Below are 16074 nucleotides of genomic sequence, written 5' to 3'. Positions count from 1 at the left end.
CCAGCACACAACACACATTATACAAGTTTCATCCAGAATAAAACCCAGCAACAACAGCAAAAAACCAAAGCCCTAAGAAATTTGAAGGTTTTCATGTGTTAGAACCTAAACAAAACTCCTTTAGATTTTAGTCCAAGATTTAGATAATGACTTTCTAATTAATAAAAGCCATCCGATTTGTTTATTTCCCTCTTGTAAGGTTTTTGATGTGCCCCTTTTCTCTCCACCACAAGTTCATTTGAGAAAGAAACTGAAGTTGGCTGAAGAGAACACAAAGAATTCTTCTGATAAAACACCCTTCAGCTCAACCTCAACCACACCACACTTCTATTTAGCGGGTGTAAGTATGTTTGATATAATTAAAGATTGATTTTTCTTCTTTTCCTTTTTTACCCCCCATTTGTTTTCTTATTCATGTTTTCCAAGTTAACTTTGTTGGCCTAAAAGGTCAAAACCTTGTTTTGTTTTGAATGAAAATGTAGATTCTGGCAGTCGGTTCTGTGCCAGAGGATCTGGGAGCTGGCATAGGAATTCGGCCCATTGTATGAACACCTCTTAAGTGCCTGTCCCTGGTTTAATTATCTCACTTCCCTTTGACCTAGTAATTCCTATTTCAACACAAGTATTTTATGGACTTATGTGTAAAAGAGGGAAAGAGATGTACGTACTTTTGAATCCATCCCAGTATGAAGCAATCATTCTCAATTAGCATGCCCTTAGATGAATACAATAAGCTAGTGTTTTTCATTTCCAATTTGTTTTGTTCCGTGCAAAGGGAATTAAAGAGATAAAGGACATACAAAGAACTGGTCCCAGATGCAGATGTAAAGCCAGATTTGTTAATTGGTATGCTAGAAGGGCCAGGCTGGCCACCATTTCTAAGGCTTCAGATTGCTGTCTCCTAATTGTATCATTCTTTTTTTTTCTGCTTCTAGTTAAATATTAAACATCAAACTGGTTACTTGAGATGGCATCAAAAATACATAACTGCACCCCAACATTGTTCTATGATCACTAGTTGTAATGGCAAACAATAACTTATTTTAGCCATCACAATTAAGGGAACAAGATGTACTAAGCAAAACTTCTTAAACTTCTTTCCATTTCACTTCTAGAAACAGCAACTTGAAAGCATTACGCACACAGTTCTGCATGTTACCAATCTCTTGGCCCACCATCACCACACAGGCACTTTGGCACCAGCAGGAATTGTTGTCACCATTTGCTACCCCCTTTTGTTCATTCCTACTTTGTTTTGTAACCTCAGTTCAGCTCACAGAAGTGTTAGCAGAGTCACTCTCTGAACCAGAGCAGTGATTTTGTTAATTAAAATTAGAAAACATGAATTTTAATGAAGATCTACTGAATTCAAAGTGTAGAACCTGTAAACACAAGCAATAGAAAGGAGGGACAGCAACATTTAAACTCTGGCACATGAATGAACAGCCAGGAAAGAATTTTTCCAACCATGTGTCCAGAGTTCTGTTTTGCATGCACAGAGAACTGATGCTCAAGGTACTGCGGGACCAGCCCAGCCAGTGTTACAGGGCAGTAAGCAAAAGCATATACAACTGCAACCCAACTTTTCAAGCCAACACCAGCTCTCCAGTAAAACCACAGCCTGTCATAACGCCCTGCATCACCTCCTCTACACACCATGCAAACTGTGTCCCGTTAAGGCCTGACTTGTTCCTTGGTGAAGCAATCTGAGACTTATGAACATGAAAGACTCCTAAAGTTATTATTAGCATTACCATTTCCACCCATTTTCTACAGCTCACATTTTGACTGGCACATGGGCATTCATGAGCAAACTTCAGCTTGTGCTTCAAGAAATATAACAATAAAACTTCAATTTATACCTACAGTAATCCACACAAGTCTTCTCATGCTATACACAATGCAAATGAATGCATCTGCCTTCTAAAATCCCTCACATTTCCACAGGAACAGAAAAATAAACCATTAAAAAAAAGCCCCTAATACTGAACCGTTAGGAAGCCAAGGGCTGCTTGAGAGAAATCAGTACTTTAAATGCCTTTAAAGTGGCATGTATTTTGCAATACCTAAGATAATATAGGCATGACATCTAGTAGGTGCAGATGAGAAATGTCTGCTAAATGCTGAAATAAATGTGCCTTGACAGTGCTTACGGTTCCAGACAGCACTACAGAGGGATAGAGAACATCTGATTTTGAGCAGCCTACCGTGTACATGCAGTATTTGCTGACCAAACTGAGTAATGCTGTCTCCTCCGCATCACCTAAAGAGCAAAGCTGAGTTATCAAAAGCCAAGAGGAAGAAACTGTAAGAACGATCATAATTTGTAGTCTGGGGGAAAGAAAAAAAACAACAAAGCCAAACAAAAAAAAGGTGCCTCAATTCCTCACATCTTCTGTGTCAGAGGTGCCTCAGCCACCAGGCAATCTCGGCTGTGTTAGCAGACCTGTGTCCTATTTCATTTCTTTGATTTAAAAACAATGATTTCTCACCAGTCTCATTCAGCATCTTTCCACGCTCCCTCATCCCTTGGCAATGACATCCCCAGCCAGACAGTAACCATTCCATGCTACTCTGTTCCCCTCCATCGTTGCCTCACCCTCACTCTTCAAACAGCTTCTTCTCAGAGATACCTGAGGAGCTGGTACAGACACAAGCACAGAGTAATCAATGAGAACACTTTTAGTTGTAGACCACAAGGCTGGGAGAAACGGGGACCTGGCACTGGTACTCTTCATAGGTCTGACCCCCAGATTCCCCAGTCCCAAAATAATCTAATTGTACAGAAAGTGCCTAATATATGCCCAACACATCACTCAGGATATGGGATTTCTTCAACCTAATCAACCACCTCTTCTCTGTAGCTTGTTACTGGTATGGATTTGGTCCATATGAGCTCTCTGCAGTAGCTGGAAGAACAAGCAGTGTACTCATCATTCCCAAATACATCTATCAGATTACAGCATCTGTGATTTGTTATCTTTCAGGAAAAGCCTCTAGCATTAGCTATGCAGATCAGCAGGGTGAATCCCTACACACACACACAGGCTGCAGAATGAAGTTTGGTAACTGACATTGCAGGACAGTTACAATGGGATGCCAGAAGTCTGTCAGCTTCCTGCCAAAAGAAACAGGTATGGCAGCAGCCTAATTTGCGCCCAGCACATCCACTTGGTTTACTGAAGTACTGCGACCACACACAGGCTAAAAACCTCCTTGCTTGGACTTTTTGGTATGCACCTCTATGGCCATATTTTTTCATTTTACAAACTATTTGAAGCCGTATCCCCAGGGGTGCAATAGGAATCTCAAATTAGCCATGACAAATCTTGAAAGGATGAGATCAGTCAGAGTGGGAGGTACAAGAAGTGTGGTTTTAAGCTTTCTGAGTGTACAAATAGTCTGCGACATTAAGAACACCTTCGGAGACTGTAAAATTCATTTTTCTGGATGCAGGGAGGAAAAATTCATCTTGATACCCGACTTCACTGCTTCAGGTTGAGACATTCCACAGCCAGAACTCAGCCTGAAAGAGGAATCGTGGAACCCAGTACCTTGACAAGATGTAACCAGGTTTTCAACAGCACAGGCACAGCAAAATGCTGATGAGGTCTCAGCAGCTGAATTCATAACATGCCAGTCTTGCTTCCTATTTCACACTCATTTTCAAGAGATACCAAGAGTGTAAAAATTGGATTCAAATCTGACATCTTCTACAAGAACAGATACATTAATGTGAATGACCTGGCCCACGTCACAGTCAGTCCATGTATGGCTACATGCCATTAATCACTGTACTTTATCCTGCTTGATATCTCCATTTCAGCTGTGAGGAAATACATTTCCGTATCTAAAAACCTGGAAAGCTGTACTGGAGTCCTTCAGGCTGAGAGACTCTACATGCTGTAAATATAATTACTCAAAATGCACAGTAGCCACTATTTAAATAAGAATTTCTAAGCTAGTTTTAATTCTTTGTAATGCTCAAAGGCACCAGTAGATGTTTAAAGCTCTTGGCACTCGGGTGCAGCGCACATTACCTGCCTGCACCCTGCTCCACACTCCCATGTCCACAGCTTTCCTTAGGGAACATCTGCTTCACAGGTCTGAGCTTTACACTGTGAATGTAAAGCCTATTGTTGGCCTCTTTCTACAGTGGCAGCACTAACAGTTTGAAAGACACTGGGCTATTTCATGCCCCAGTGGCTGTCTGTAGATCTTGTTTTGGGCCAGCAGCTGCAGAAAAGGAGTCTATGGACAGAAGTGGAGATTCAGAAGAGTAAGAGAATTCCAGAAAGAAAAACAACATAGCAGGGATTAACCACATGACCAAAGTAACTATGCAATCAACACTCATCTGCCATTCCCTCAACTTATCCATATAAAAGCTATAATGGGAATACACTAAACTTGTCCAATGGGATTTTCACTCATGTTGAATGGAGGACCTTGTCGCCACACATTTCTCCTTACATGGAGGAGGGTGAACTCGGGTTCTAGGCCACAGTCCAAAAGTAACACCATCAACTTTGCAGTCTTCTCTACTTAGAATGTATGCCTGGAAACAGAACTCTAAGCCAACCAAAATCAAAGACAGGCACAAAGGCAACAGCAGAGGTCAGTGAGAAGACATGGGTCTAAATGCACTTGGAGCTGTGGGTCAGACTCAGAAGCACCACATTGCTTATCAGTTGGTAACACAGAGATGGGCAGGAAGTACAGCAAAGCTACACTTCATAAAACAAAACCTGCAAAGACAGTAGCTGAGTTTGAATTAAACCTTAAATCTTATGGAGAAAAGGGAACTGCAGTCACATTAAAACTCCCCTTAGTGTCCTGTGAGATCTACCTATGAGCACTGAGCACTCGGGACCCAGAGCAGCCTGCATTTCCTTCCTCCATCTTTGATTTGAAATGACATTTTTTGAACATCTGAATGGCTCAGATTTTTCTAAATATTTCTATGAGGATCCCCACTATCTTTTATACATTTCTGTGTTGTTTTCCCTTACCCTTTTCCTCTTGTATTATATTTCCTTCTTACTAGCTGCTCCTTTCTCTTGCTTTTTTTAATACTGGAAAGAGACTAAAGAGACAAAAAGAGCTGTATTCTTCACTGGGCAATCAAGACATTTTCTGGTCAGGAAACACAGAATAGATGAATGGATTAATGCCAGCTGTCATGACTGCTCTTTGAAACCTGTTTGACAAAAGCAAAGTCACTGTCATGAAACAGTACCTCCTTCAAGACTTCTGTGGTCCCTCTGCTAACAAACACAATGACAGTTGTGAACAGCACAGCCTACAAGAGCACTCTGTTCTCTCATTGTCTCAGTACATCCTCCATGATTTAATTACAGATTTTGGCTCTGCTTTGATTTCAGTTTATACTAATGATACTTGATTGACAGTAACTTAAGAAAAATCACAAACTTATGTTAAATTACCAGGTTATTTATGTATTTTCTGCTGTTCTGATAACAATGACTTCAGTGAAACATATGGAACAAATAACAGGATACTTAGAAATCAGGAGTTTACAAGAAATTGGAAACAACTTGATATAAACCATTTAAAAACTATATTGTGCTTCATTAAATATATATATATATTTACCTAGTCTGTCTGGTATTACAGGAAACAAATAAGAGAGGGGCACTCGCAATTGTAATTGAAGTGACAACATATTTCATGGTAGCTGGAGACTTCAACTATCTCTCAAGATTGGATTCAGTTTAAAACTACGCAGCCTACTCACATCACCGTCCAATTTCAAAATGCGTCTAATATTAAGAAGAGTTGGCAATATGTTCCTCAGGCCAGAACAGTACTGTACAGTATTAAGCAGGGGTTGCATTTGATTATCCCATTGTTAAATGGCAGCCTGTAGGCGCAGCTGCACAGCCCTCAGGGCAAGGTACTGCAGGGCTCCCAGGGGCACAGCTTGGGCTGATGTGGCACAAAGCTTCCCACAGATGCTGAGACTGTCCACAATGTACGTGGTGCCAACCTCCTCCACAAGTCTCAGAGATCACTGAGCAAGTAAATTACCAACGCAGCAGACAAGTCAATGGCACACTAATATAATATGGCAAAGGAGCAACTCATACTGCTAGATGCTACATAATGTAAAGCAATACATTGGAAAGTTAATAAATATTGTGGACTAAATAGAAAGCAGGAGAAAAAAAAAACTGTTTATGTGCTCTATCATTTTTAATATCCACATTCACAACAAATTATGACGCCTCTACAAGATCACAGTCCTTCTGTGATGCTGGCAAACACTTGGCTATGCCCAGCGCATTGGCTGAGACGTGCTCGCATGCATGAAGAGCAGTCCTACAGCACCAGGCCCAGAGCTGCACTTGGGCATTAAGACCACAGCACGGATTCCCACCACCTGCACCATAGTGCTGTGTGCTGGAGCTGGGCACTGCCACAGTAAAGCACCAGAGACTCCATGTCCTGTGCTGTAGAGTTGGAATGGACATAAACTCACTGTTTATGATATGGACCTAGCTCCTGGCACTGTGAATACAAGGTACATTCCACTCTAATTATTCCTAATTACCATGACTTAATGTGTAAATATTTGCAGCACACGAACACAAAAGTGCTTCCATACTATTAACTGCAGACATTACCAGCTGCAAGCATGCTCTCTAAGCCTTTGCAGTGCCTCCAGATACAGGCCACAGAGCACAGCTCCTCAGCTGACGTCAGCCCTTTGAAGCGAGGGGCTTTCTTGTTTCATTGAAGCTTTCAACAGATAGTTGAATGGGAACCAGTGTAGTTCTAACATCCCAGTTTATACACACCATCTTCCCATGAATCTTTCTTTTATCCTTCCATTATTGTTCTCTACAGCTGCTGGACACATCTATCACCAAGGAGCCTGAACCCCACCTACCCTAGATCTGCCTTTGCCTTGTCTTGACTGCTCCCCTGGTACTTACTGCTCTGCCTCTTCTCCATTCTGCTCAAACTGCATGATTCTAGTACACTGGGCAACTTAAAACTGCCAAGATGAGAGAGAGGCCCGTTGACAGTAGAGCAGCCATGAGCCAAGCACGTTCTTCTCAACTTGGACCCACTTCCTGGTTGAGTCAAATCTGCAGAAAGAGTCAGAGACAAATGCTGGGGTGGCTGTAGAGGCAGCAAAGCAGTGAGTGTCAGTGGTAATAACTGGGACTTGGGCTGTCATTTGTAGACACTTCACTGGTTGGCTATGGAGACAGCAGCTCCCAGGGCTTAGGCGCACCTTTGGAACAGGGAAAATTCTTAAGGCTGCCCCAAAACATCACAAACGAGTTTTCCACATCTACCAGCCCTACTACTCAGGTGGGTGTACCAGAGTACTTTGGCAGCATGAATTCACGTCCATAAGGAACAGATTTATGGCCTGAATGCACCAACTGGCCTTCAAGACACCTCAAGCCATGATTCTCAGCCTCCTTCCACTTGCAGCAGTCCATCAAAGCAACACAGATGCTGCATGCAGGCACAGTGCCTGAACTCACTATCACGTCCTGAAGCATCCTGGACCATAATTTATAAAGCTCTGAATACTTCCATATTACATAGCACTAAGAGCTTGAAGGAAAACCAGACCAAATGAAACAAAGCAAATGTAGACAATGAATAGCCTGAAAAATTAAAATGCCTCAAGAACCAAAGAACCCAAGCAGTCCTCCTAAATGACTCATAATGAAGTAGAAGCCTTGTTTATAAGGCTGGAAGAACTGTAAAAATATGGAAAGCCATAAGGAAAGAGCAAGTTCTGAGGAGAATCAAAGGTTACACAGTTTTTCACTTCACTCTAATCCAAAGGCACACGCTAGCCCAAGCCAGTTTCCATTCTTTCTTTAGGGATAGGGGAGGTAGAAGGTGACACATGGTCACATTCTGACAATCAGTTTTCCTTTTTCTCCCCCAGGGATGAATGCCTCCTTCCAAGATGTGAGGCAGAGCAGCCCGAGTCACTCTCATGGAATCTTCCTGTCCCCTCTCACCTCAGAGTTCACAAGGCTTTTGCAAAGCTGAATTCATGTTTTAAAGGACAGTAATAGTAAACCCAAGTTTGCACAGGAGGCTAATACCCATGGATGTCCTACTTCTTTTGGGTAAATACACGCCCTCCTGTTAGCCTCCTTATTCATGCCATGTCCCCAGCATGCTTTCTGCAAGCTGAATGAAGTCTCATTCTGGGACTAACAGAGCTCAGCCAACTGAGCAATAAATAATAATAAATAAATTGCAAAAGCCCTGGAGCAGCCTGCTTAGTCATCTTATTAAGAGTCGCTAACACTTTCACAGTGTTCAGCAAGCCTTAGTCAGTCACCCAGCCCTGTAAAAGACATGGTTTTCTCATCAATAACTCTCTGCTAAAGTGCCAGAATGCCACAGCTAGAAAGGAGTGCTAAGAGCAGAGCAAGGAGTCCCTCTCTGACCTCTCCCACCAGCCCAACAGCAACCAAAGCCTGTCCTGCACTGCAATTCTAATTTGCTTTCAAAAATGAGCAGTAATATTTCTCTTTTTACATAAAATGAAGTTAAAAAGATTCCAAACAGTAAGCCTTAAAGGGCTTACATTCCCACATGGTTTGGGGATTAGTTTCTAAAGAACTCCTAGAATTTTAGACATTTTGAGTCACTCGGTTGTGCTGTATCTGACCAGAAGCGTTAATCAGAACAAACAGGAACCGCCTATCGCAATAGTAGCAATAAACATTATTTGACATACTTTTTCAATAACCTTATACATGTTTTTTAACAAGCCTCCATAACACAGAGAACATATGAGCCTTGCTAGTATATGCCGTACCGCAAGGCAGTTAAAAATATATTGCGTTTATAAACTATGCACAACTTTATGAGTCTCTAGCTATAATTTCATCATAGCACAGTAATTGGAAAGTCTGCATAATTCTGGAAGGATACGTGTTTTAGTTAAAAGAACACTATTATTGCTAATTGGATACCGAGCTTACATTGTAAATCAGAGCAAAGTATGGGCTCTTAATTACAAACTTTTTTGAAACAAGTACTGTATGTCTTTACATTATTTTTGGCTAACAAGTGACTTAAACAACCTCAGTGCCACAAAGTCCATAAATCTTTTCTTTAGCTGTGGCCGATGAAATGTTACAGGATAAGAATGTGTGCTCCCAAGGTAAATATCTGACTTGGCAGCCCCATCTCCTCCAGTGAATCGAGGTAAAGGGGTATGTAAGTGACTGGCACTGGCACAGACCCAAGCAGAACAGGTAAAAAGTAGAAGGCTGGTATTAACTTACGTAGCATGTTGCAGCTTAACACATTTTAAACAGGCTGGACTCACTCTTTGGCATCTGGAGCTAAAAACTTACAGCCGTGTTCTTATGTGGAACGAACTTGTGCATTAGTTTTACAGCACCAGCAACAAGCTTTCACGAAGTTGTTAAGATCCTGAGTCCAGAGCTGTTATGCAAGGCTATTTTTAAATATTTTTTTCCTTGATCCACTCTTTGCACACCTGCGGCAGCAGAGACAGCACTCACAGCTGAGCAGGGAGCCAAGTGGCAAACACTGATGGAGATCAATACATTCCTTGGGTACGATCCCTCCTGAACACTGCTGGGCTGACAGGAAGCACCAAAGTCTCACCCTCCCACCAGAGCCCATGGGAGAAAAGTTCAAGAGGCTGTGATCCTTGTGTGATCTGTTTCTGAGCAACCAGGCTGCATCCCACACCTGCAGCCCATATATGGGGAGAGTGGTTCATTATGTGGGTCAGGATGTCAGCACACAGGTTGATCAGCATAGCTTTAAGAATACACAGCTTATCTGAGCGATAAACAGAGTGAGAAACCTTTAAAGCCATGAAAAAGAGACAGCTTAAAAACTAAGTCTCATGGAACACTTATCACAGCCCAGGAAGATCAACAGTGCTAACTAAACCTACAGGCTGCCTTTTGGTCTCCCTCCATTGGAAGGAAATTCATCCCTGTTTTTGAAGTCTGTTGTGAACACAATAATGCATTACAAGTCTCTGGAAATCCTTTTGATTTCCTACATTTATTTATATATATACATATATAAATGTATATACATATATATATACATATATTTATGTATATATATATATTCCCATATTTTAAAAGGTAATGTAGACTTCGCCATGGTGATACCATTCAAATGTCAGCCTGCAAAGCAGCATAGCATCAAGTCAGAGGCCACGTGTTCCAGATTTAAAAGCTGAATTCACTTTTTGATTCAGCAAGGACTTGGTGTCAGACAAGCCTTCTAATCTGCTCAGCATTTTTCCACCTCTTCTTCTAGGGATGACTGCACTACATTTCACCAGGCTACTTGGTAATTTTGGTGTCCTAGCAGCCAGTTGGAGCAGAATTTGTTGCTAATAGACTCAGGTAGTCTATGGATCTCACCTACGCTCATCAAGTCCAAAGTCTTGGAGTTCAGCAGCTCTACACACATTTAACCTTTCATTCTGGCTACGTTATTTGAGTGAATTCACTGAACTCACATCCAGAAGAAAAAAAAAAAAAAAGAACAAGAAACAGTGTGCTTGCACTGCTGCACATGCGTAAGTATGGGTTAAGTCCTGTTTTATGAGCACCTTAATTCCTTTCTCATAAATCCACTAACCTCAGATTACAACTGTGAATGCCTCTGTCAAACTGTCACGGTTTGAACTAAAAATCCACCTGCGTCCGTGACAGGGGGCCGTGGGCCCCGCAGGGGCCCTAGGCCGAAAGGAAAAAGTTAATTAGGAAAAGAAAACAGCGGCAACGATCTAAGGAGGCACACTTATTTACTAAATACTATATCGAAATACAGGATAACACAATATAATACAATATAATTGAAAATTGAAAATTGGGCTAACGAATCAAGCAAAATAGGAGGGAGAATGAGTCCCGTAACCGAGAGGCCTACTGTGAATCTAGGCGAACGGCTGAAGGCTCCCACACACTCCCCTGAACGCCAGAACTTGAAAGACGTCAGTCTGTTCTGCGACAGAGTTAATATAGAGTCCAGGTCCCGTGACCCATCGTGTTGTTCCCTGGGAGATGTAGTCTTCTTCTGTAAGTTGCAGATTCAGTAAAATTATTCATGCTTTGTATGATGTTATGATGTGGAATACTGATAGCAAAAATTACAAAATTATTAAACCATGACAAATAGCTGATGTGAAGTTTTTTCCAACCTATTCATAATGTTGAGCCCTGTGATGTTATCAAAAGGCAGCTCTTTGAGGCGGATGTACGTAATTGAAAGGAGGAAGTTTTTAGCATTTGCTAGGATGTTACATGATTTAATGTCTCTGGTTTATCCAGTTTCCTGTAGGAATGGGAATGTAACATTAGAAATCTGCTATACAATACCTGTCAAGTACCTATTTTGCAGGAAAAGACAAAAGTTCCCTCACCCATAGAGTCCAGTGAATCTTTCAGCACAATAGTAAAGCTAATTGGGGTTTCATGTTTAAATATTCCTTTTAAGAACTGTGAGATAAAAGTGGGGAGAAGACCGACTTCATTACAGATGGCTAAAAACAGTCAATGAAAAAAGAAGGCTAAAATAAAATCCACAAACTTCCACACTTGTTTCTGCTTTAGTTTGGTAAGAAACAACTAACATTTGTCATTCTTGGATGATTTACGACCACAACAAAGATATTTATAGGCATTTCAAAATCCTTCGTACTTTTAAATACGGATGGAGCTGCTTCTGGAAATGAGTGAGTCGGTTCATTCACTCAAAGCTGAGATAAATAAGTCAGAGACTTTCCATCTTATCTTGGACAACATGGTCGTGCTCTCTAAATATCTGTGTTATTTCCACTATTATTTGTGGGAATATCCACTGAGCAGTGCAGACCTTAAGATAATACTTTACACTTATTTGACGGCAGGAAGAAGACAGCGGTGTGATCGCTTACTTACAAAGAACATCTTTCACCTTGAAACATTTTTTAACACACTGAATAAGTTTTGTCCTTCCTTTTCCCTGCCACACCCATTGCAAGGCAGCAAGGTTTTCTCTGAACAACTGGGAAAAAAAAAGCAAGCTTTTTATAAAAGCATGCTTGCTTTCCTATTGCTCCATACAAAGCTACAGCTTGCCACGGAAAAGTCTGTCTTGATCTAACTTCCTTACAAACATTTTCCATTATATCATTCTCTGATCAAAACATTAAAATAGACATATAGTCAAAAATTCTGCCTATCAGAAACAACAACCTGCCCTCACAGACATTTTCTTTGTTTGGACTTGTCTCTGTGTGTGCACATGTGTAAGTGCACGCACGCACACGCGTGCGCATGTGGGTGTTACAAATAAGACTTTCCAAATTTCATAGCCCAATTTGGAAGCTTATGTCAAACTTGTTTTCCTTCATCTGTTTCAGTCAGGGCCTTATATCATTGTTGTCTCAAACATGTGGAAAGCTTAATGGAAGTCATTAACTTTTATTTTAGTTTGGCCATATTGTCATCATGGTGGGCAGATGCAGAGATGGTGCTATTCCCAAGATCTTCTTTTTGGAACACTGATGTTGTTTACATCTTCTTGATCAGAAGAGAACAATGGTTTTTACTTATTTTTAAAGCTCTGTTTCACAAATTAAAAAAGTCCCTGTGAACCTTAGGAAATGTACTCAAAGATATTCTTTCTTTTAACTATTTAAAATCCTTAACAAGTTTCTTTTTCTTTCCTAAACTAACAACTGAAACTTTTGCATCCACCAAACTACGGGTTACTGTTCAGCTGAAGGAATGAAAAGAATTTCATTAGATGTGTTTTATGTTTCTCGATTAAAAAAGTCACCCGAGGCTCAGTGACTTGTTTTACGTTAAGAGACTGCTGTGTGCTTTGATCATCACTTTATAAATGCTTTAATGAATATTAAAAAAATAAAGCGCTGCATTAAAAGTTAAGCTCTCGTATAGGGAAGCTGAATCCCTTTTCCAAGAGCTACAGTAACTCTTACTCCAACATTTCCTTCTATGCTAAGGTTTTCTCCAATTCTCCTTCAGTTTGCTGCAGATTGTTACAGGAAAGCACACTTACGTTAGAGTAAGTTCGAAGAGAGGGCAAAAAAGAGAGCAGAGTAATATGCTTCTATTCAAACAAATATATTCCAGACTTACCATGCACTTGTTCGGTTTTTCTCCAGAATGAACCCTCATATGAATCAGAAGTTTGTAACGAGCATTGAAGGGTTTATAGCGGCGGACGCAGCCTGCCCAAAAGCAGGTGAAGTCCTCTCCTTTCCGCTGGTCAATGTGTGTTTTTTCTATGTGTCTCACCAGTTCGTCTTGTTGGTCATAAGTGGCACTGCAGTCAATCCACCGACAGACCTGTTTGCCATTGCCGAGGTCCTGCTCATCCCCTTCACTGGGCTGAAGGGATTTCGGAGACATAGAGGCATGTAAGTGAGGCAGCGTCCCTTGGGTCTGGTTCAGCTGCTGGTGTAGATGGTAAGGGGGAGGCAGCCCTTGATGATGTCGGAAAAGATCAGTGGTGGAGGAATAATCATCAGCTGGTTCTTGTTTTAGGAAACTCACCTTCTGCGTGCTGTGGGAGGTGTTTTGATGAGGAATGCTAGTACCATTCATCATAAGGCTGAAACTTCCATTCTCCTTGACTTGCTGCATTTGTATCTGCTCACAGTCACCTCTGTCACACTCGGTGGAAACAGGTACAAGACATGCTGGAGGGGAGGGAATACTGCAAGGGTTTCCAGGCTGAGAGCAAGACTGGGGCCGAGAGGATTTCTGAGCGCTGTGATGACTGATCTCCACGGGATGAGAGGAAATGCCAGCTGAATTAGTTCGCAGTCCATTCACACAGGTGACCAATGACGTCTGTGATGTGCGGATGATAGCTGCTATATCAATTCCTTCGGCTGAAGACGGCACAACAGAGATGCATCTCTTCTTCAGGTTGCTTGCTTGTAGCCTAGCCGAGTGCTGAGGGGTGCCAAGTGACAACGGACTCGGGGAGGAGCTGTGTTCATTATTAAACAAGTAGGAAGAAAGTGAATTTGTGAAGCTATTATTCATTAGGTCTATTTCGGGATGCAGACTACCAGAAGCTCTCAGCTCCATCCCCTCTGTAAGCCTTCTGTGTGTGGAAGCCTCAGTCAGAGCCTTATAATCACCGGGGCATTCTTGTTTAATGTGCTGAGCTGGGTGACTTCCATTCAGGCATGGAGCAGCAGAATCTACCGGGTCTTGAAACCTGGGTGACCTGTAATATAGTTTGTATTAAGCATCACTAACTACCACAGAATTTATCGTTTTTGTACAAGACACAACATTTGTAAAGCCCTGGAGAATGGAAGCGCTCGCTCTGCGCTGAATGTTGCTCGTCTAATGCAGCAATTACAACAAAAAATTCTGCAGTGCTTCTTCTACAATCCTTGTAAAGGCAGCATCGTTTTACACAGGATTAATTTTACACACTGAGTTATGCACAGAACAGCCAGTCTCCCCACCACTGCTACGGGCAGTTCATCAATCACAATCTAGGTTTTCAATGCATAATAGATCGGGCAAAACAATAGCTGAGAATGCAGTTTGATTGCTTTGGGCTTTTTTGAATTATTCAAATATCAGTGTTTTCCTCAGAGTGCACTGGGAAAATTCCGTGGCAACCTTGTTCACACAAAGCCAAGAAGGGAGCACCTTAACATATCCCTAAAGCATGGTTGGGTTTAACCTGTGGCTTCACCATGCAGCAACGTGCCAGGCCTGTAAGAGGAAACAGTACAGCTGTGTGCAGGAAGGCTGTACCTGAACTAATAAACCCTCCAGAGAGGTCCTCCAGGGCTCTTATGCTGAAATGTTCCACATAAATGAATTTTATCCTTTCTGATGCTATCACCAGAAAAGCTGAAGAAAACCTGGCCATTAGGCAACTCTGTGTGATGCTGTAGCTGACAAACCTGACACGTTTCATGTCTCCCCGCACTCCCCATCAGCCCATCCCACCTCAGTGCTGCCTCTGTCTCTTCTCTCCTCTCCCCGTCCCAGCACCTCCCATTGGGCAGCTCCGCCGGCTCTGATTGGCTGAGCCGCAGTGCGCGGGAGTGGCCGTTGTGGGGGGGGCAGAGGGGGATGTGGGGCTGCAATGTGTCAGCGTCAGGAGCACAGGTGAAGGCAGCTGAGCTGTGTGAGCAGTTGTGTTTGAGTCTGGCTGCAGCTCTCTTAGACCCCACTGAAGGGCTGAGTGCCACTGGGAAAGGATCTCTGTGTGGAGATTGCTTCTACTAGAGGTAGTTCTGTAAGACTGTTCTATAGAGCTGTGCAGGGGCTGTAAAAGGAGCTGAGGGGGATTGTAGGGGGGATATGGGGCTGTGGTGGGCCATAGGAGGACTAGGGGCTCTAGGGGGCTCTGAGGGTGTGTAGGGGTTGTGGGGAGCTATTGGAGGATATGGGCAGGTATGGGGCTTGAAGGGGTGGTGTATGGAGAGATAGAGGGTTGTGGGGGCCTTAGGGTGATGTGGGGCTACTGGGGGCTGTTGGGGGCTGTGGGGAGGAATATGGAGTTCTATCAGATTGTAGGCGTGAAGGTGTGGTACATATATGTACATCTATGGGAATATCCGTATGAAAAAGATAGATCCATGCGTGTTCTGGGCTGCACTGAAAAAGGGGTGGCCAGCAGGAGAGGGAGGTGATTGTCCCCTCCTGCTCAGCTCTTGTGAGGCCCTATTTGCAGCACTGTGTCCAGGCCGGGGAAGGATGTGGAGCTGTTGGGGTGGGTCCAGAGGAGGGCCACTGTGATGATCAGAGGGCTGGAGCAGCTCTCCTATGAGGAAAGGTGGAGGGATCTGGGCTTGTTTAGCCTGGAGAAGAGCAGGCTGCGGGGAGACCTCATTGTGGCCTTTGAGTACTTGAAGGGAGCGTATAAACAGGAGGGGGAATGGCTGTGTATGAGGGTGGATAGTGATAGGACAAGGGGGAATGGTTTTAAACTGAGACAGGGGAGGTTTAGGTTGGATCTTAGGAAGATGTTTTTCGCTCAGAGGGTGGTGACGCACTGGAACAGGTTGCCCAAGGA

At 42.6% G+C, this 16074-nt stretch overlaps 2 protein-coding genes across 2 annotated transcripts in view; one reads left to right on the top strand and one right to left on the bottom strand.

Moving 5' to 3' along the window:
• LOC146753328 (zinc finger protein GLIS1-like) overlaps positions 1–14276 on the bottom strand; it is a gene marked incomplete at its 5' end in the record, with an annotated part of 53463 nt that extends 39187 nt beyond the window's left edge. The window contains one exon of the mRNA XM_085529339.1: positions 13158–14276. Within this exon, the coding sequence (XP_085385465.1) occupies positions 13158–14276 (1119 nt within the window). The remainder of the gene's footprint in view (positions 1–13157) is intronic.
• LOC107307923 (uncharacterized) overlaps positions 1–16074 on the top strand; it is a 201861-nt gene that overhangs the window by 84898 nt on the left and 100889 nt on the right. The gene's annotated exons all lie outside the window — the stretch shown is intronic.

Source organism: Coturnix japonica, chromosome Z, assembly GCF_054131305.1.
Source record: "Coturnix japonica strain WE chromosome Z, WE-NBRP24, whole genome shotgun sequence".
Taxonomy (NCBI): Eukaryota; Metazoa; Chordata; class Aves; order Galliformes; family Phasianidae; genus Coturnix; species Coturnix japonica.
Note: the sequence above shows the minus strand (reverse complement) of the source record. Positions and strands in the feature narration are given on the sequence as shown.